This window comes from Meleagris gallopavo, chromosome 2 (genome assembly GCF_905368555.1).
Source record: "Meleagris gallopavo chromosome 2, MGAL_WU_HG_1.1, whole genome shotgun sequence".
NCBI classification, from domain to species: domain Eukaryota; kingdom Metazoa; phylum Chordata; class Aves; order Galliformes; family Phasianidae; genus Meleagris; species Meleagris gallopavo.
This window is the reverse complement of record NC_139405.1, coordinates 71,674,758-71,696,680: the sequence shown is the minus strand read 5'-3', so window position 1 is coordinate 71,696,680 and position 21,923 is coordinate 71,674,758. Positions and strand designations below refer to the sequence as shown.

General features: G+C 39.4%; 1 protein-coding gene across 4 annotated transcripts in view; it reads left to right on the top strand.

The window, feature by feature from the left end:
- The window catches only part of KLHL32 (kelch like family member 32), a 119,909-nt gene that overhangs the window by 88,936 nt on the left and 9,050 nt on the right, over positions 1-21,923 (top strand). For all 4 annotated transcript variants that reach the window (XM_085217610.1, XM_085217608.1, XM_085217609.1 and 1 more), the window contains one exon: positions 12,372-13,098. In XM_085217610.1, the coding sequence (XP_085073736.1) occupies positions 12,372-13,098 (727 nt within the window). The remainder of the gene's footprint in view (positions 1-12,371; positions 13,099-21,923) is intronic.

Sequence of the window (21,923 nt, the reverse complement as noted above, 5' to 3'; positions counted from 1 at the left end):
CGCTGGTGTAAAACAAAACAAAAAACAGCCTGGTGATTTCACTTGGAAAAATTGACCTTTGTTACTTTATGGTAACATGACATGTTGAGAGCATGCATATATATATAAACCAAGTAAGAAGACTATGTACTTTGATGTGCATTTTTGTGTGTGACCTAAGATATTAGTGACATACAAGTCCTGTATAGCTGTTGTCAAGATTATTATAGAAAATGATACATTTTTATGTGATTTGTTGGATTTGCCTATTAAATCCATAGAAAATTATACCCTAACAATAGGGAAGAAAGGAATAGGAATGTTTCTATATTCAAGAACCACTTAGACTAATTTTCACAGAACTATGCTGCATATTTTATAGAATTTTGTCTATTTTGTACCTATTTCATTCTCTAACAATTTTTACTGATGAAAGCTTGTAGATTCCTGTCTCCGTAGAGAGCCACTATACTTTTAAAATATATTTCAAGGGAAAAAAGAGAGGAATAGCAATAAAAACAACATGTATCGTATTGTGAAAGATTGTCATTTCCAGTTAAAATTATATACCAGCACCTATTTTTAATGCTAAGTGTGGCTGTGTACACTTTTAACTGTTTGATGTCAGCCTGAATGTTTCCTCTAAAAATTATACACACACAAACACCACACACACACACACACACATATATATATGAGCTATTCTAGATTTTGAAATGATGACTGCTGGGTCATTGTGGAGGTTCTCTGCCTCCATGTCCCATGCACGCTGTTCTTACCCTGTAGGAGAAATGAGAAGCCAAGATTATTTAAGTTGGCATAATGCTATGATAAACTTTAACCTCTGTAAACTAAATATCAAATCATAGTTGAGACCCTAGTTAGATAGCCCTGTTTATGAAGAGATAAGCCCCTGTTTATTCTAACTTAAAAAAGAAATAAACAACAGCAACAACAAAAAAAGCACAACTGGCTGTGGATAAGGCTTGTTTGTCTTCTTTAATGCTCTGTATGGCTGGACCTATTTGAAAGAAAGAAGCAAGATCCAGATGTGAATTTTTGGGTTTGGTTTCATTGCTTTGCTCAGGTTAGACTGTCACCCTCCACGTCTTTTTGACGATCTTGTTGAAAACAAAAGTGACTTTGATTGCAGCAGTGAATAGAGCTCTTCCAGTATGATCATTTCCAGCTCATTTCTTTGATTTATTTGTGCGTTTCCAGGTATGATAGCTATCCCAGGGCACAAGTTGTCAGTAGGTGAGGTACTTGTGAAGACTGTTGCAATAGGGGCTGCACACTAGTTCACATAGGTTTTAAAGACAGCTGTACATATGGAGAGCTAGGGACCATGCTGGGTTTTGTTCATTCCATCCATCATAGCAGAAAAATGAGTTAGGTGCAAGAAGTGCATCTGTAGATTTGCATTTGTAGAGGAGCTCCAATTGACTACGGAGGAAACTGCTTCGTGGTTTGAGGACTTGATTGTACAGGAATGCCACTCTCTAGAAGTACAACACAAAATAGTCAGTGCTGCTCCAACAAGGTTAAGAATGTAGTGTTTTATAGTCAGTATGGAGATATGCTTTTCAGCTACAAAAATGTGTTAAATACTTTTGTCACGTGATCCATTTTGTCCATCAGTATAGATGTTTCAGATACCTACATATCAGCAGACTTCATTCTTTGGCATGGAGCACAAAGTCTTCATGGGACTTTGGTAGTGGAGATGAGACTCAGTTATGGACAGGTTGAAGGGACAGAAGATTTTGATTATGTGTCAACTGTACCATTGCTGTCTTCTGTCATTTCACTTAATTTTTCTCTCTCTGAGTTCCCATGTCTAGAAAGTGATTGAAATGTACACTTCTCTCAGAGAAACTCAAGTTTTAGTGCTCATAAATTGCTTTGAGATACTTGGAAGGAAAGTGCTATATAATTTTGAAGTTCATATTCCCCAGAAGGTGTAAAATGGCAAACTTCCATGAGCTGTGATAATTTACAACAGCTGAGAGTTTACCTTCTGTCCCTACCTTACTTCACTTTGTGCTTGAGTAGATGAAAAGTTTAGTTTTTCTGTTATAGCAACTCATTGCTTTAATATAATATGATATATTACCATATATAATGTTATGTATTAATGTAGTTCAGGTTTCCTCTTATGAAGCTGATTTTTTTATCATAGTAATTTTATTGCAAGTCTAAAAAGCTGAAATATTTTTATTGAGGTTAATCAATATCTTCTAGGTACACTTCTGTCAAGTCTCATTTCCATTAACAGTTAGGAATAGTATAACAAATACAAAGGATAAGGTGTTTAAAAGAATCACAGAATGACATGGGTTGGAAGGAACCTTAAAGATCATCACAGTTTTGAAAAGTATACCCTTAATTCCTAGCTTTTTATAAAAGGCCATTTTTTTTCTTATATGTTTCAGTAAAATTCTTGAACTTTCTTGTAAGGTGTATCTACCACTGTCTCTTCCATAATGTTTTTGATAAAATAAGAATTTTTTGGAGGCCAAATATCAAAGGCCGGTATCATTATGCCGCACCAGAGAGTTTAAAAGCCTATGGTAAAGCACTGGACTGAGAACGCAGGGTCCATATTTGGCTGGTGGAAAGATTGTCTTTGGGATGAGTAATTCTTCCTGTCCTCATAAAGCTGTTGTCTGGAAATATTTATTAAAAATATCGAGACAGAGATACAGCTGTTAAAACTGCTACTAATGGACATTTTTGACTGAGAAATCTGACAAAGTCATGTGGGTTATATGTCCTCCTTGTACTTACTGAAGACTGTGGGTTCCTCCAAAAGTAGTGGGTCCTATTTATTTGCATAGAAACTACAACAGATACAAAGAATGCAATAACGCTATGTGATAGAGCAAATTCTAAGCTACAAAACACTGTTGTTGTTGTTGTTGTTTTTTAACAGTCACCACTATTAGCTATGCAATTTTTACCAGCGAAGATGAAGGGTGGACAATGGACATAGTGGAACATAGGAAGTTCCATACAAAAATGAGGAAAAATTTCTTTACTTTGAGAGTGACAAAGTACTGGAATAAGCTGCCCAGAATGGTTACAGAGTTTCTTCTAGGAGATAATAAAAAAAACGACTGGACACTTTCCTGTGTAATCTACTCTCGTGCATCTTCTTTAGCAGGAAGTTAGACTAGATGATCTCTAGAGGTCCCTTCTAACTGCTACAGTTCCGTGATTCTGTGAAAACTAAATGACAAGTGTAGAACAACTTAACAGACCAAGAATTTCCTGATATAGTGCTCTGGACAAATACGCTGCAGCTGTTGCACAGACTGATGAGAGACCAGGACTAGGTGCACTAACAAGTGCCTTCATGCTCCAGATATAATGAATAGTGGAGTTCTCTAATCTTCCTATTGGGCTCCAAACTTACTGAAGTCATAACTCCATTATATTTGGCTTCCTTCTCTCGGTTGCCCTGAACCTACTGTCAGATTCATTGCTTCTCCCAGTCCAGTCTATCTGTTGAGCTTGGGCTGGTGGCTGGTAGGCAGTGGTTACAAGTGAATCTGGAAGGCTGCATGTCTTGTCTTTCCTGCCATCTGTTTTCTCAGGCTCCAAGTTTGGGTGTGCACTTTATCTGCCCACCTTGTACACAGAGTCTCTGCTCTGCTGCTTGAATATATGTTGTGATCCTTGTGGTGGGGACACTGGGGAGTAAATGTGAGACTTAGCCATTTGTTTGCTATTTGCATAGAGAGAAATGTTCTCTTTCTGAGCCTTCACTCCATCCAGTAGTGTGTGGTGGCAAATTCCCAAATTTTATTTCCTTTCTCCATTGACATATTAGCATTGTTTTGGGATCATTACCAGAAGTTCACTAAATCTATATTGTCAACAATGTCTTTAAACTTGGAAAGGTTGGACTTTGAAACAGGAGGAAAGGTGGAATTCAGCTGTCAACTGAGTGAAAGAACTGGGGAAAATACTTATCAAGCCACTGAAAGGCTGGGCAGCTTCTGTTACGCTTTATCTAGGATTTGGAACTGATGCATATCACTTGAGGTGGGTTTGGAGTCTCCATACTATCTGAGGTTAGTAGACTTCGTTCACTATAAAAAGCAAAAAAAACACCCTCGTTCTCTATCCTTGTGTGCTGACTTACTGCAACAATAGAAAGAGCTGGTTGAAAGGAAGATACAGGCAACCTATAAAAGAGGGATAATTTGAAAATATTGGCTAATTACTTGGTTGGTGTTTAAAATCAGTTTGCATCTCCTTTTCTTTCCAGAAAATCTGCTACTGAGAATGTACTTACATCACCAGTAGGCTTGAACAGATGAAAGTGAAACAGAAACAAGTGGAGATGGCACCCTCTGTGTCAGCAAGAATGTTCAAGCCTGCTCTTAGTTTAGGATAGTCATTGTTTTCCACATGGACAGACATCCTACTTACAGCTTTTAAGGAGTTAAAACTTCCATTCTGTCTTGTGAGGACATGGTACAAGAACCAATATGTCTTAGAAGCCGTTCGTGTGTGAATCTGTCTTCTCTATCCGCTCCTCTTTCAGACAAACAATAATCTTAGCTTCTCAGCTGCTTTCTTGTTTTGGTATGCTGACCTGAGCACTGTCATGCATTTTGTGATGCCTGACGGAATAAATCACATCTGATTATGGCCAAGATCAGAGAACAAAAGACTTTCCATTCATCACTTGAAGTGGTTGTTTCCTTCAAAGGTACAAAGAGCTTCTTTTGATTTACACTACCTTCCTGACAGAGCCTGGGGAGAGTGGGAAGCTGCATGGCTGTAGCTGAGTGAGGACAGGAGTGGAAGTGAGTTGTAGCTGGGGAGGTGCAGGAACTCTTCATCTTCCATTCTTTCTAAATCTTGCCAAAGCTGTCCTGATTTCTCTCCCTCTTTCTCCCTCTTTCTCTCTCTTTCTTTCTCTCTTTCTTTCTTTCTTTCTTTCTTTCTCTCTTTAGTTTACTTTTCATGAGTGAGGCAATTGATTCTGTGCTAATGAGCAACGTAAGAATGAGATAAATTCATTTCCCATCCTTTACAATGTGGGAATGAACAACCCACCAGCAAACTAAATATTGATGCTGTCTGCTGCACTGGTAATTGGTCTCTGCTTTCATCTCCAAACAATCCCTTGCTTGGATTCCATTATTCATTCTAAGCAGAAAAGGATTATTAATGTAGTGTTCTTTATTTTTTTTTTTCCTTTGGTGTGTGTGTGAACAAGAGAGCAATACTGCAATAAATGTATTGGCTAAGAGAAAACATTTGCAAGAGATCCTTGCCCATTTTTTTAATCTTCTCTTATCATGAAGAATGTGTGCAGTGATAAATCGTTCTGCTAATCAAACAGCACTGAAAGGTTAGGTCATTGGAAGTCTTTAGTCATTTTGTGCTTTTCAAGAGTGAATTTGTTAAAATTATGCTGAATATCCACTTAAAGGCTCGGCTGCAAACCCTACCTGTGTTTTATAACTCTGCACTGTCAGAACTCATAATAAGTCAAACATTCTTTCAGAGGTACTCATAAGGGAGAAAAAACCCTGTAAATTTAAGAGTAATTTCAGATTGTAAATGAAAAAGAGAGGCACGACTGTTCATTTGCACCAATCATGCCTTCCTTTCATCTGCTCTGATTAGGCCTGGTGCGGTTTCATCAAACTACTCCATCACCGAGCTGTCACTCCAGTCGTCTGTTGATTGAAAACAATCAGGGCTCTGATGGCACAATTATTCTGACCCTTTAACTAGAGGCTGCTGTGATAATGAAAGGTTGATTATGATAGTTTGTGCCTCTTTCAGTTTGCCAAGAAGGTTAATTTGGGCATCAGACGGATGTTTAATGGGCGCTTGCTGGCTACACTGAGGTAAATGAGAACGTGCAGTCTTCGATATTGCACGGATATAGTTTGGCTGTCAATCATTGTCATTTTGAGTTTGTGCCTCACACTCTGGAAATCACATTTTATTTTTTCCTTGGGATTTAATTTATTCTGTGCCCTGAGGAAGTTCTTTCGCTCTATGACCTTCACAGTAGCTTTCTCTGTCTTTTTTCCCTTCCCTCAAATGGAGCCCAAAGGCATAATATATCTAGAGGAACATTTTTCTTTCATTTTTCGCATTAGCGGGAAAAAAAAAAAAGGAAATTTTAAAATCCCTGTTTATCTACTCACCCCGAACAGAGTAAATGTTTTAATTCTGATTGTAAAATCAGGATGTGCAAATGAAAGCTTGCCTGCTTGCTAATGCAGCACCACACCAGGGGCTGCTTACATACATACACATTTGTAAAACTGACAAATAGGTAATTTTAAAGTGTTGCTGTGTAAAGAGGTAGGGGGATGGCACAGCAATATTTTCAGAGATTGCACACGCATGCCTCACACTGGTGCCTTATAAAGATGGTCTCAGTCACTGTAGTACAACTTTTTGAATTGGAAAGTCTCTCTTCAGGGTTCAGGGGCAAAAGACATTTCATTGCTGATTCAGAGATTATTAATATTTACTGTGTTCAGATGGAGAGAATCCTATGCATAATTTTGTAGTTGTTTGGCTCAAGGTGCAAAAGAAATGCAAATACCTCATAATTTTGATTGTTCTACATGCAGCTCATTACAGTCTTATTCTTATGCACATTCTTAATTCAAAACAAAAAGATGAAGAAGATTTCCTTCCTTAAGGCTCTACGGCATCTAGGTTTGGGTCACTCATTTCCCATGCTGAAAAATGTAAGGTACTACCTGATTGATACAACTCACATTTACTTGATGACTTCCATGCTAGCTTTCTAAGAGTATTTGTGTGTAACCCATGGCTTTGAAAAATTGTGGGTGTTTCTGTTTTTCCACAGAAAGAATTCTTTACTCGTATGCTTTTATTACATGGCTGATACAGTCCAATTTAGTTTGCCATAAGTAAAATGCTTAAATTGATATCCTAAACTCTCTGGATTTTCTCCTCTGTAGTCCCTAGAGAAAGGAAGACTGAGACCCTTTAGAAATCCAAATTCAGACCCATTGGAAATCTCTATTCATTTTAGTACATGAAAATTTCTACAGAGTATTTAATGGATTTTAAATCAGAACTTTAGTACAAGTCCTGGCTTATCTCTAGGTTATGCTCCTGTACTTGATGTAAAAAGCTAGAATGCTGCTGCAGATAGCCAGCTATTGAGAGATAGTGGTTTTGAAGCAAAAGGTTTCTGTCTGCAAAGTCTGCTGAAATAAACTCCTTGAAGACACCAGATCGTGTTCAAATTGATAGTCAACATTTTAAAGGGACATGCAGCAATATGGTGTAAGCTGAAGCCATATGCTAAACTAGTAAACTCCAAGTTCTGCTTTGTGAAGTTCCCTGGCCTCTCTTAAAGTGATTGCAGTAGTAGCTTCCACAACACAGCTTGTCTTATTTATCAGATCTGTAGCACTGGCCAACATATTAATGTTAAAAAGATATGAATTTGATTTATTCTTCTGGCTTTTTTTTTTTCTCTTTTCCTATGTTAAGCAACAGAAAGATCATTTAGGTGACATCTGTGTTGAAATTAGAGGTTTGTGGGTGCTTTTCAGTTTCTTATCCTTCTTTGCCTGATATGTATCATCATCAGATTATCATGCAGAAAGCTGGTAATTGGTGTTGAGTATATCTGGTCGCACTCCAGGAGAATACTTCCTTCCACTTTTGTTTCTATATTTAAAATTATCCTTTCTCCTAAAATGAGATTGTTTGCAATGTTATTTTACATAAGATTTCCACTTGTTTTACTGAGAAAGTGGAAATTCATTTATATATATATATATATATATATAAATGATATTTCTGTTCAGTTGTTGCTAGAAAAAACAGCTCAGTTTTTCCACCGCTTGTTTGCTTCATCTCAGTTACTAGGAGCCGTAGGTGGTGTAAACTAACATAATTCCTTTGCAGTCTTTGGGTCTCTGATGTGCCCAATGAATACATCGGCTGAAGATCAGACAAAGATGACTTTAATGGAGTTTCCAAGACCTCTTGAGAAAGGAGTCCAAGGAGCCATTTCTCTGTAGAAACAAACTTTCCCTGTTGCTGACTTTGTGATTTAAAGTTTCCAAATGAACTTGGTTGCAACAAGTACGTCAAACTTTGCACTGTAATCTTGCCTGTTCAGCATCTTTCTTGAATCAAAGCTGTAATTGGCAGCCCAAAAAAGCCTGATAGCTATCCATTGCAGAGATGTCTTCAACAGGAGTGAAGCTCCTAATTCAGCTTTAACCTGCACTGCCCCTTTGCCTTCTCCAGCTGTGGTATATATATGATACATAGATCATAATGGCAGAGAGGGAAAGGCTGAAGTTCCAACACTGTGTGAGTCAGGCTGTCGAAGCACTATGCTGGAAGCAGAAGCTGCCATTGTACATACAGTGGAACCACCATCCAACAGGAAGGTACATTTAGATGTATACTGCAACTGCACACAATACGTTTTCCATCTGTTTCCTGATGTTTTGAGAATGTACTTCATTGCTGCATCAAATAATATCACCTTGGAACAGAAAAATCCTGTGGGTAAAGGCTTCAGAATAAGAAAATTAATCTGGCTTGAAAATCCTGTCCTTCTGAGAGTCTACTTTTGTCATTTACTTAGTTTAGAAGACGAATATGGCAAAATATATTATTTATTAAAGTTAATATAGGTACTTGGCTGTAGCTTCCTTTTTACACACACTCATACATTAAAATTAATAGGAAAAGAAGCTTCTTACAGTTTAAACAGAATTTGCCTATATGATACCAGCAGTAGGAGTCTTTCCTTATTTTTGTAAATTATTTAGCAGCGATACGAATATTTTAAAATTCCAAATTGTGGACAGTCTCTTTGTTTTCACTTCCTTGCTTGTTTGCACTTTAAACATAGATGTAATTTCAAGTGCTATTGGTACCTCCTTAGAGAAGTTCGAATGTCTCTCCTTGCAGTGTCATACTGTGTATAATGGCTTTGAGTTTATTCTGCAATTGTAATCTGATTGTAGTTGCTAATCACTACTGCTCAATAGGCACCGTAATTAGTGCACAGATGGGGTTAATTTTTGAGTTTCCTTGAAGGCACCAGACTTCTAAGACTAAATTAAACAAATACTTAGTGAAGGTAGAACTTACATTGATTAATATACAGGTGTTTGCTGATATATTATGTGTAAATTTCTCTTTCCACTATGTGTACAATTTACTTTTGCCTCCTTTACAATAATGGAAATTTAGAACTGTATTACAGTCCATCAGTGACTATTTCTTCTACATGCAAAAGACTTGTTTGGAAATTTAATTTTCTTTCTTCTGATCTTCTCCCCCTTCAGCTCTCCAATAGCTGTCAAACCATCCACTGACTAGAGTGTCAGTTCACTTCACAGATAACTCAGTTTTCTTCCATGCTCCATGGTGTGAGACAGCACATTCTGCTAGAGAGCACTGTAACAATGCACACTGCATCAGAAATGTATGAATCTAAGGCTCGTTTTGTGAGTTCCCCTAAATCCATATAACCAGCTTCATAGCCCTGTGTCTCAACCTACGAGATTGCCATGTGTTCTCTGAAAAAATATATATAAATACCTACACCTGTAGCTTTAATACAGCGTAATTATTTTTTAAGGAGTGTCTCAAATAGAGATTATGGAATTTAAAGTCAAGTAACAGTCGTTATCATTAGCAAGACAAAGGCATAAAAACAGTATTGCTTTTAGCTCGTGCCACCTTTTCTGTGCCTTGGCGTACCAGGAATTAGGTGTTGGTCACAGAAATACAGCATCCACTACAGTCAAATTGTGTTCAGCAGTAGCTTGAGTTAGTCTGGACAAGCGATTCTGAACAAACTGTGATTCCCCACATCTCAGTTGTTTCCCTAAGATCCAAGAGAGCTTCTCTGCTGATTATCAAATGCCTGTAGAATGTTCTGGTGATACAGTGATATGCAGGGTTCTTAATTCTGCCTCATAAATTACTGCAATTTACTACAATAGTCCTCTGCTAAGTCTGAGTGATATTGAGTGATGGCCAGTAGCTCCTGTACAGAAAATATACAACCCAGGATGCACTTCATTCTCCTGTTGCAGTTGCTCATCAAAAAGGAAATGTGGAAGTAGTATAGACCAAAGGTACCTTTAGGTGCTGCTTTTGAAGGATCCCCTCTTGTAATTTGAAACCATTTCCTGTTATCCTATTACAACAGACCCTGTTGAAGAGTCTGTCCCCTTCTTTCCTATAACCCCTCTTTAGATACTGAAAGGCTATTATCAGGCCACCCTGGAGCCTTCTGTTCTCCAGGTTGGACAGTCCCAGCTTTCTTAGTCTGTCCTTGTAGGGGAGGTATAAATTCTTCTTTAACATAACAACAAATCATTCAGGCAGGGTGAATTTACTTGTTGTCTTTGTTATAACGAAGATAGCCTGAATTCTGGTGAAATTCAAATGTCTGGTCAATTAGGAAATATAAGTGCCTCTGAAGACTTTGAGGAATAACATAGGGTAGGGAGTTAACCAAAAACTCTCAATAGGACACACCAGATATGTAGATTTGGTTTGTTTAGAACATTCCAATATAATCCTCAATGATTTCAAATCCATAAACACTTTTAAGTGTATGTAATTAACTTCCTTTTATCTTCAGGCCTAAACACATACAGCTAACGCACGTTTTGAAGCTCACTTCAGCATTTATCTCACTAACCTACTGTTGCAACTACTGATGCCCTTCATTGATTCTTTGTTTCACGAGGGTTGAGAACAGTAGTGAAAAAAACATTTCAAATTAATCTTTATAAGAAGGTGGGTTTAGTCTGTCACCTTCCCTCTTTGACAGAATACAGAAGCAGCAATAATGTTGATATATTGTACTTATATGAAGGTCTTTAGTAAGACAGAAGTCTTTCTTTCCAGTTTTTTCATGTGACTTCTCCATGAGCACTACAGAGCGATGAGTTTTAGATGAAACTGCTATTACTGCATGACTAGTTGCAGCTCCCCATCCAAGAGTTGTCAGGATATGGAAAAAAAATCAAGCAAGGGAGCCTGTCCTTATCTAGAACCATCCAATGTCTTTATGAACGACTTAAGAATGTAAAAACAAGGTTTTTATGTTTTCAGACAATCAGAAGGTGGAATGGTCTACAAGCACTTTTGTAAATAAAATTATGATTGGAAATATTATTGGCAGACTGAAACAGTGTCTTGAAGTAAACAGTGACTTGAAGACTTGAATGACAGTGAAAGTGTGACACTTTGTGGAAGTTCTTTGGGGAAAAAGATGGGAATAGCAGTATGTCAGCAGTGTCATTAGTGCATGGGTCAGCAATATCGTAGTATATTAATGGTCTCATGTAACAATATACAAACAAGAATGGCATAGACTGGTACAGTCCGTGATCTTTTAAATCTGTTCTCTACTACTACAACCCTAAAAGGAAGCTGGTTTTCATCTTTATGGATGGGAGGCAGTGATCATCAAACTCAAGGGCTTCCCAAAAAAGGAAAATGAGACAAGTGAGTTGAAAGGTGTAGAATTCCATCACAATTAAAAGGAAGATCTGCCCAAGAAGATACCTGAGTATGAGGGGCAGTTTTCTTGTGGAGATAAGGGTATTTTCGCCACTGGAGATTTTCAAGAATTATGTGTACATTTCTTGAAATGATTTAGGCCCTTTCTAGCCTCTTTTCAGACCTGGATGGATTGAATATGCTTTGTGTAAATTCAAATCTGTGTGTTGTTTTGGATGTTGATACCACCCGTGATTGCTGATCAGTTTCAGAGTCTTTCTCTCCTCTTCCTCCCAGTTTCAAACCAGCAGAACCTCATCTCTACTCCTCTCAGGCCCTTTTACACTTCTCTCATTTTTTTTTAATAAAATAAATGAAGCGGGAAATAAAAATAAAAGACCTATTATCTATTTATTTATTTTTTTTTCTTCATAAATTGAATTAAAAGTAGAGGGAGGAGAGTATTGTGTTTCTTTTCTAATCATGTAACTGGAATCCTGCTTTTCTTTCTAGTGGACCTGTTACCACATAGTCCCTATATTTGTATTACTGCTTCAGCAGCTTCATCCCAGACTGTGCTCTCCTATAGCATCACTAACTGTAGGAATATTGCACGTAGTGGTATTACAGTCTGATAATACTGCGAAAATTCTTTTGGGGAATGATGCAATACAATGTTTTTATGTGTAATATAGGCAGATATTTAGTATGTATCTTCTATGTTGACTCACATTCATTCATGACTACTTTTTGTATGGACTGAGGCAAGTATGTAGCTCTACTTGGAATGAAAGCACAGATTTTAAAGACCAAACTTTGGCAGAATTATATCCGAATAATTGGTATTTTGTTTTTCCCTTCCTTCTCCCTACTTCCAGTTGGCTGTAAGGTGGTTGGAGCACAACTGCCACTACCAGTACATGGATGAGCTTCTCCAGTACGTCCGCTTTGGCCTTATGGATGTGGATACACTGCATACTGTAGCTCTTTCTCATCCTCTCGTCCAAGCTAGTGAAACTGCAACAGCGCTTGTTAATGAGGCCTTGGCTTACCACCAGAGCATCTATGCACAGCCAGTTTGGCAAACCAGAAGGACAAAACCCCGCTTCCAGTCAGACACTCTTTACATTATTGGTGGGAAAAAGCGTGAAATCTGTAAAGTGAAGGAACTGCGCTACTTCAACCCGGTCGATCAGGAGAACGTTCACATTGCAGGGATCGCAAACTGGAGTGAGCTTGCGCCGATGCCCATGGGGAGAAGCCACCACTGCGTTGCCGTCATGGGAGACTTCCTGTTTGTGGCGGGTGGGGAAGCTGAGCACTCCACGGGACGCACCTGTGCCGTGAGGACTGCCTGTCGCTATGACCCCCGAACCAACTCCTGGGCAGAGATAGCTCCCATGAAGAACTGCCGGGAGCACTTTGTGCTCGGAGCAGTGGACGAATACCTGTATGCAGTAGGAGGCAGAAATGAGTTGCGTCAAGTCCTACCTACTGTAGAACGCTATTGTCCCAAGAAGAACAAGTGGACCTTTGTACAGTCCTTTGACCGATCGCTTTCGTGCCATGCTGGATATGTGGTGGATGGTCTTCTTTGGATATCAGGTAGAAACATTTCTCACAGTTTGAGGTACTAACGAGATATCAAAATGCAGTCTTGAATGACTGGTAGTAAATCATCTTTGGTTTTATATGTCAAGATAACTTTTGTCTTAGGAGTGAGTATTTTAAAGAACTTCAGAATGGAAGCATGTAATGAAGCCTGATTAGAGGTATAGGGGCAGAACACAGCTGCCTAATAAATATGAAAGGGAGCTTATAAATAGGAAAGAAACCAACTTTTTACACAAGCAGATGGTAATAGGACAAGGGGAAATGATTTTAACTAAAAGAGGGAAGATTTACATTAGATATTAGGAGGACATTTTACTCAGAGGGTGGTGAGGCACTGGCATGGGCTGCCCAGAGATGTTGTGGATATTCCATCTCTGAAGGTGTTCCAGGCCAGGTTGGATGGGGCCTGGGCTGCCTGATCTGATGGATGGCAACTGTGTCCACAGCAGAGTTGGAACTGAATGGTCTTTAAGATCCCTTCCAACCAAAGTGATTGTGTGATTGTGTGATTTCTATGTTTCAAGTTGCATATGTTGTGTACACTACTTCCAATCACCATCCATAAATCGCAGTGAATCAAAATGATAATGCACTTTTTGACAAGTTTTGAATTACAAATTCTGTGTGCTTGCTGAAAAACAAGAAAGCAAAACCCATTTTCTGTAGTATGATCAGGTACTACTGTGTTTATTCCTGCAATCGGGAATTAAATGCTTGTTGGCTTGTGTAGCTGCAGGGCTTAAAGGCAGGTGATTGAACTCCTCCTTCTTGCTCTTGAAGATATATTAACAGGCCACAGCAACCTTCATTAGAAATCCTGTGTGACTCTGGCTGTCAATAACAAGTGCACAGGACTGGCTAGATGTAATCATAGCACTATGGCACAGGTAGATGAAAGTATAGGCCTTGTAATTGTAAACTAATATATCATTTGCAACTCAGTCTGATAGGCTTTTTGTTGTACATGTACTCATCGATGGGATTTGAGGACATCGTGCCATCAGTCCTTGTAGTGACTTTTCTGGTATCGCTTGCTTTGGAACAAGGTTGATGCTTTCTATAGAAGGCACAAGAGGCAAAACGGAAGTACCTTTCGGTAAGAAGTGTGTCATGGAAGGTGATAATGTTGTCTTATGTATGTCAATGAGTAGGAAGGACCAGCCTTTGAAGAAAATGTTCAGCGACTAATGTCTTAACTATAGATAGCCTCTGAGGATTTTGGTGTGGTTTGAGATTCCTATGGTGTATAGATGATATGTGAACGAATGACTAATTAAGCTCATTAAGCCTTCATTGTGCTTGTCAACATATGCCATTGAGGTTAGTGGAGCTCCTTGTGGATGTATCTTTCTGCCCTTACAAGTTAAATAGTTTACAGGATTATGTCTCCTAGCTCTGTCAGGAGAAGTAATGGACACCTATTTTCATACATACAGACTAAAATCATGACTGATATGTTTGGAAAGAATGGCATGAGAGAACGTCAGGAGTCACAGAGATGCCTGGCAGGCACTCTGGGTCTCTTTCTACAACAGTTAACTTTGAAGAAGTTTCGTACAGTTTATGTTGTGTATTAAGTGTGCACATGGTCTGCTTTAAGAGTCAGTTATGGTACAGAAAACGGATTTTTGATGTAGGGAATCAACAGGGTGTGTTCAGAGCCTTCCCCTGTTTATTCATTACTTCCCCTGTTCCATCAGTGGAAAGAGATGAGTGCCTGTGATGGGCAAGACAAAGCATGAAGGAGCTAGTTCTACTATATCTTGATTTATTTATTTCTTTATTTATTTACCTTCCTCTTATGGTTTACGGTTGACAGTTTCTATTTTTGACAAACAGCACTTTTTAGGAAATTGTTTATAATGTATCTGTGTGAAGTCCTTGAAAGAGCACTAGAAGTACTTGTCAGAGTGTGGTCCTTGCTCTAGTACATGAAAAAGAATGATTTTTTTTTTATTTATTTATTTTTCTTTTCCTGTTCTAAAATTACAAACAAGCAGTCTTTACCCAATTTGTTAGAGATTTTTAAGGCAAATATGAGATTGGCTCTAGTTTGCTTTTAATTTTTCCAGCTGTGCTAGAAAAGGGAATATTCATGGCAGTTTGGTGAAGTTCATAGTAGTCTGATGAAGTTCCCACTGATTAGAAAAGGGGAAACATAACATTCATTTTTAAGAAGTGGAAAAAAGAAGATGCAGGGATCTACAGATCAGTCAGTCACACCTCTGGGCCTGGCAAGATCATGGAGCAGATCCTCCGGAAGGCTCTAAGGCACATGGAAAATAGAGATGAGATGACTGGTGGTAATCAACGTAATTTCATCTAGGGCAAGTCATGCTTGAAAAACTTGGCAGCCTTTTATGATGGAGTTACAGTGTCAGTGGATAAAGGAAGAGCAATTGACGTAAGTCAATCTGGACTTGTGCAAAGCATTTGATACTGTCCCACATGACATCCTGGTCACAAAATTGAAGAAAAATGAATTTGATGGTTGGACCTCTCTGGATAAAGAATTGGCTGGATGGTTGTACTCAGGGAGTTGCGGTCAGCAGCTCAGTGTCTGAGTGGAGACCGGTGATGAATGGCATTCCTCAGGAATTGGAGCTGGGCCCAGAGTTATTTAACATCATTGTAGACAACATGGACTGTGGTAGCAAGTGCACCCATAGCAAGTTTCCAGATAATACCAAGCTGAGCTGTGCAGTGGACAAGCTAAAGGGAAGGGATGCTATCCAGAAAGACATGGACAGTCTTGAGAGGTGGGCCCATGCCAACCTCATGTTGTTCAACAAGGCCAAGTGCAAGATCCTGCACCTGGGTCAGGGCAATCCCAAGCACAGGTACAGGCTGGATGGAGAATGGCTTGAAAGCAGCCCTGAGAAGAAGGATTAGGGGGTGTCAGTTGATGAAAGCCTCAACATGAGCCAGCAATGCATTCTTGCAGTTCAGAAGGCCAACTGTATCCTGGGTTGCACGAAGAGAAGCATGAGAAGGAAGGTCCTTCTGCCCCAATACTCTTCTCTTGTGAGACTGCACCTGGAGTACTGTATCCAGTTCTGGAGCCCCCAGCACAAGGACATGGAGTTGTTGAAGCAGTTCCAAAAGAGGGCTATGAAGATGATCAGAGGGCTGGAGCACCTCCCCTAAGGGGGCAGGCTGAGAAAGCTGGGGCTCTTCAGCCTGGAGAAAATGGGGGGACCTTATAGGGGCCTTCCAGTACCTGAAAGTGTTTTGCAGGAAAACTGGGGAGGGACTTTTTATGAGGGTGTATAGCAATAGGATGAGGGGAAATAGTTTTAAACTGGAAGAGGGTAAATTTAGATGAGATATTAGGAAGACACTCTTTAATGTGAGGGTGGTGAGACACTGGAACAGTGGATACCCCCTCCCTTGCAGTATTCAAGGCCAGGCTAGATGGGGCTTTGAGCAACCTGGTCTAGAGGGAGGTGTCTCTGCCTATAGCACAGGGTTGAAACTACATGCTCTTAAACATTCCTTCCAGCCCAAACCATTCTATGATTCTATTATAATATGCTGGGGATTAATTAATGTGTTTAGTTATGGAAGTGGAATACGTGCATGTCTGTGTGTTCAGATGCTGCTGAGATTTATATAATGTAGCACTGTGATATTGTGTTCAAGGATACATATTTAATACACTTGCAGAATCAGAGGGGAGAAGTCATAGAAGCCTACTAGATCAACTGCTAACAAACAGCAAAAACAAAACAAATGTTACCAGTATTGTTCCACGTATATTTGAAAATGCAACATAGCTCCTGTGGTAAAAAACAATGGTGTATGAAGTTTTGTCAGCAGAGTAAGCCAGATAGGACTGTTTGGTTGTTAGAGTTGCTAGATTCTGTTGGTTTACTGTAGATTATGAAATGCAATACTTCTGAGGATATTGATCTGTATTATGTACTCACAAATTGAAAGCTGGAATTTATCTGTTGGACATAGTTATTTTTAAAATAAAGGTAGATAGAGATGTTTTAACTATAACTAGCTTTTTACCATTAATTGATTGCTTAGGAGTATATATGTATATTCAAGGGCATTCAGGGGCAGAAGAATGGTACACGGAGATGTTTTATTGTGCTAACATATCAGTAGTTGCTGATGAAAAGACCTGCTGTTCCACCATCAAATATAAGATGTTAGTGTAAGAATAATCAGTAATGCAGGAGGGAACCTAATTTTTTAAGTATCTGATCTAAAATTATGTGATTAAAAAATTAGTCTGAGTTAGGGATGTTTCTGAGAAGTATCCCTGCTGTTTTCTGGGAAATTCAAGTCATCACCAGAGCTCTCAAAGTCAATCTGATGCTACTAGCTGGCACAACTACTATGGAAAATCTGCCCAGCTTTTTAATAAGTGAATAAGTTAAATAGTAGTAATATAAATTTTTAGACCTTGTATTTGTGGAGAAAGTCATCAAAACATGATTAATAGTCAAAACAGTAATACCTTTGCTACAAGCCCTTCCTTCTACGGCTTTGCTAATCAAAGGCTGGCTAGAATTAAAGGGTTTTCTGTTGTCATTATTGGGATTCATTGCTGGCATTACTTTGCACCTCCTTTGGGAGGAATACAGGAAGGAATCAAAACTCACAGAGACTAAAATCTTGGTGGCAGTGGCAGAAAAGGGAAGGGCAGTAAGCAAAGTGCATGACACAAGAGCTGGGAGGTAGGTGGTGCAGGGATGCAGGGACTGCCAAGCTGCCTCCTCTGGGCCTTTTACTGCCTGAAGGCTTGGGACTAGTCACTTTGGAACAAGCCTGACTCTCTAGATGGCAAAAGTGGGTTCAGTTCCATATATTGTGAAACATCCTTTTATATTTGTGCATCTTTTTTTTCTCATCTATTTTTTTTTTTTAAATGACCCTCTATTTAATTTTATCTTCTTATTTTAAAAAGCGAATGATAATTCTTAAAGTAAGTTCTCTGCATTGACAGTACAGCGTCAGGCAGATGGCTTTGAAATTTTACAGAAAGATGAATCTTAGAGGCCCCAGTTCTCATCTGACACCCTGATCCCTTTCACAAACGCACTGCGTGGCACATGCTAGCAAAGCAAAGTATTTGAGTGAAAGAGCCACAAATTGCTGAGCCCCTTGGAGTTCAACATTACTAACAATCACTTCCTATAAAAGCAGTGAAACATTTTCCATAACAGTGAGAACTTGAACTGTGCCTCTTTTTTTTTCCTTTTTTTCTTCATCCTCCATGATGCATGCAAATCTGGAGACCTCCTTTTCTATAGGGGTCAGCCTTTTTCCACCCATTAGGTGCCTTGCATGTATAGATTGGGTTGTGCAGAGACGAGGGGAACTCTGACAGACCCTCAGCTCAGTGCCACTTCTGCATCTGCAGGGGAGATGAGGGTCTATCCCCCCTGGTGAAGTGCTTAGGAGGCAGTACAAGAGGTGCTGCCAAGAGCCAGTACCATCCTGTTGTTCCACAGAGGTCTGAGCTGCCTGACCTGAAGCTGCTGGCTGAAGTCACATCTTGATGTGCATGGGAAAACTCAGTTCTGTGGGAGAAAAATAACCAACCCCCTACAACTGCTTCATATTTAATAACTTTTTTTTTTTTTCAAAAATGAAGATTCAAGGTTGTGTTTTTCTTTTTTTTTTTTTTTTTTTTTTTTTAATTTTGAGACTTGTTTTTTTTTTCCCTAATGGTGAGATTTTAACCAATGAAACTATGGAGATCACGTATCTCAGAGAATTATTGAATTTCTAAGTGATTTGAGTGAAAAGTATTGCATTACTATTAGTATGCTGTATGTTGTGGGGAGATTTTTTGTTCTCCAGTAAATCCCTGTAATATCGTTTTATGAAAAATGGATCTGAAATAAATAGGAGTCTACAGTACCTAACCAAATCCAATTTTGTGGTGCAGCAGGCACAGAAAATACCATGTATAGGAGCTTAATAAGGAGATAAATTGTCTCTGTGACCCAGTCTAAGTCTGGATGTGGGATAGTGTTTCTTTTTTATTATTATTATCTTTTAATAAAGATAATCATAGAATCATACAATGGTTAGTGTTGGAAGAGACCTCAAAGATCATCTAATTCAAACCTCACAGCTTTCAAGCAGAGACATAGATCTGATGTCATTAATTCTTTGTAGATTGAAAGTAAGCATCCAGGCTGGGCAGCGAATGGCTTGACAGAAGCCCTGAGAAGAAGGATTAGGGGGTGTCAGCTGATGAAAGCCTCAACATGAGCCAGCAATGCACTCTTGCAGTCCAGAAGGTCAACCATATTCTGAGTTGTATCAAGAGAACTGTGACCAGCTGGTGGAGGGAGATGATTCTGCCCCAATACTCTGTTCTTGTGAGACTCCACCTGGAGTACTGTGTCCAGTTTTGGAGCCCTCAGCACAGGAAGGGCATGGAGTTGTTGGAGCAGGTCCAGAGGAGGGCCATGAAGATGATCAGAAGGCTGGAGCACCTCCCCTATGAGGTGAGGGAACTCGGGATCTTCAACCTGGAGAAGAGAAAGCTCCAAGAGGATCTTATAGTGGTGTTCCAGTACCTGAAGGGGTTCTACAGGAAAGCTGGGGAGGGACTTTTATAAGGTCATATAGGGCAAAGACAAGAGGAAATGGTTTTAAACTAAAAGAGGGTAGATTTAGTTGAGATATTAGGAAGAAACTCTTTACTGTGAGTGTGGGGAGACACTGGAATATGTTGCCCAGTGAGGTTGTGAATGCCCTCTCCTTGGAAGCATTCAAAGCCAGGCTGGATGGGGCTTTGAGCAACCTGGTCTAGAGGGAGATGTTCCTGCCTATAGCAGAGGGATTGGAACTAGATGATCTTAAAGATCCCTTCCAACAGAAACCATTCTGTAATTCTATGATTAGTAATGATTTTAAAAAATATGTATGAGAAGGTAGGGCTTGTGCCCCTCTTATTTGACAGCTAATTTGCATCCAGAGAGGACTGTCATAGCTTGGAGCTGCCATTGGTGCCTTTAAGGGTGCATGAGGGTGGGGGAAGATGCTGTAGTTCAACTGCCCTCACTGCACCTGTGCTGGCTGAATAGAAGGCCTGCATGATTTCCTGTTTAACACAGAGGCAGGAGAGGAGAGATTTCTATTTTAAAACAGCCAAGCATCATAGGGCGCACTTCCTGAGCTTGTTATATTTCGTGTATTTGCTGGAAGGAGTGCACATGGGGAGCTCTCTGCCAACATGTGGTTTTACACATCTCCCAGCAAACTGGGATTCATGTGCACAACCTAGCACCCGGAGACTTTCAGAGAGAGTGGTGAGATTTTCTGTGGGATTTGGATTGGGTGAGATTTCTCAAGTCAGATGGGGGTCTTACTAGGACACGATATAAATATGGATGATAAATGTCTGATTGGGAAAATTGTACAAAACCTCCTGCCTGCCACCCTTCTCTTCTTGGAGGTGGCTTTACTGAAGGCGTCTTTCAATGCAGTTTGTGGATTGTTTGGGTGCTGTAACAAACCACAATATTTTGCATATGTGGGGAAGGGGAGGGTAAGCCCCATCCAGCTTCTAAGAATTTCTTCATGCAAAGGGGCGCTGTAGTGTTGGGAACTTAAAGGTTCTGGAGGGCTTAAAAAATAGGGGTTGTGGCCTGTCTCGCAGCATCTGATGTAACAGAAGTGAGCAGCAGTGGCTGTGGCCCTGTAACAACTTCTGTAAGCTGGACTTCTCATGACTGCCATCCTGCAGGAACAAGGAAGACACAGGCTTCTCCTGAGGGCACTCCTTGCCTTCCTGAGATTTTAGTCCTCAGAGCAAGCTGCTCGTGCCAGAATGGCTTGTAAAATCCACTGAGCACTGACTGAGCTGTAAGTTTTGATGTTGTTGGTCCAGCCAGACATTTTCTTCACTTCCCTTAATTTATTTGCTACCACATTAGCTGCCATTGCTTAACATCAGCTTTCATAGCATAGTTTGTAGTTTCAAGTCTTCAAGTGTTATTACCATACCTCTCTCTTCCTTCCTCATAAAAAGTACTGCAGGCCAGTTTAAGAAATCATTTCAGAATTACCCCAGTTATTTTTTCTTTTTTTTTTTCTTTTTTTTTTTTTCTGAAAGTATGTATTATTTTTGGTACCATTTAAACTTTTTATTCCTTATCCTATTTTTTAAGAGATATATTAATCTTATGCCCTTTCCCAACTGCCTGGAGTATTTTTAAAAGAATAGTTCAAGAGGACATTATAGACTTGTTAAATTTGAATTTTGGCAGAAAATTTTAAACTTTTGCTATAGCACTTCAAAGTTAGGAGGAACTCGAGTTTGAAAATTGATGCAGATATAAGATGGCATATTTAATGACAGATGTATCTATAGAAACCTGTTAAGATGCAGATTATCCCCCTGGGGAGGGGAGATCAAAACTGCCAATCTATAAAATATACTTGTTAGGGGAAGGCATGGAATCTATCTCTGCGAGCACTTTGATTGCAGGGGACAGTGTAGCAGCATGTGGCATCATAACCTAAGAGCAGACAAATCAGCTTGATGACTTTCAAAGCCAAGAATACTGCTGGAGGCAAGGGTACTCCAGTCTAGAAGAAATTAAAACATATAGAGACTGTTATTAATTCCAGATCTATTTTTGTGTAGTCAAATCTGTATGCAAATCCTTAGCATCTCATTTTGGCAGATTAATCTAAAAGTGAAGAGCGGTATGTGAAGGGAATGTAATGATAAAACACCACAGATGAGCAATATTGCAGGGAAGAAATGTAAGCTATGTACTCGATACGAGGGGCTCTTTGTGAGGAGAGGAAAATAATTTTGCTCTTTTGCTTATTTC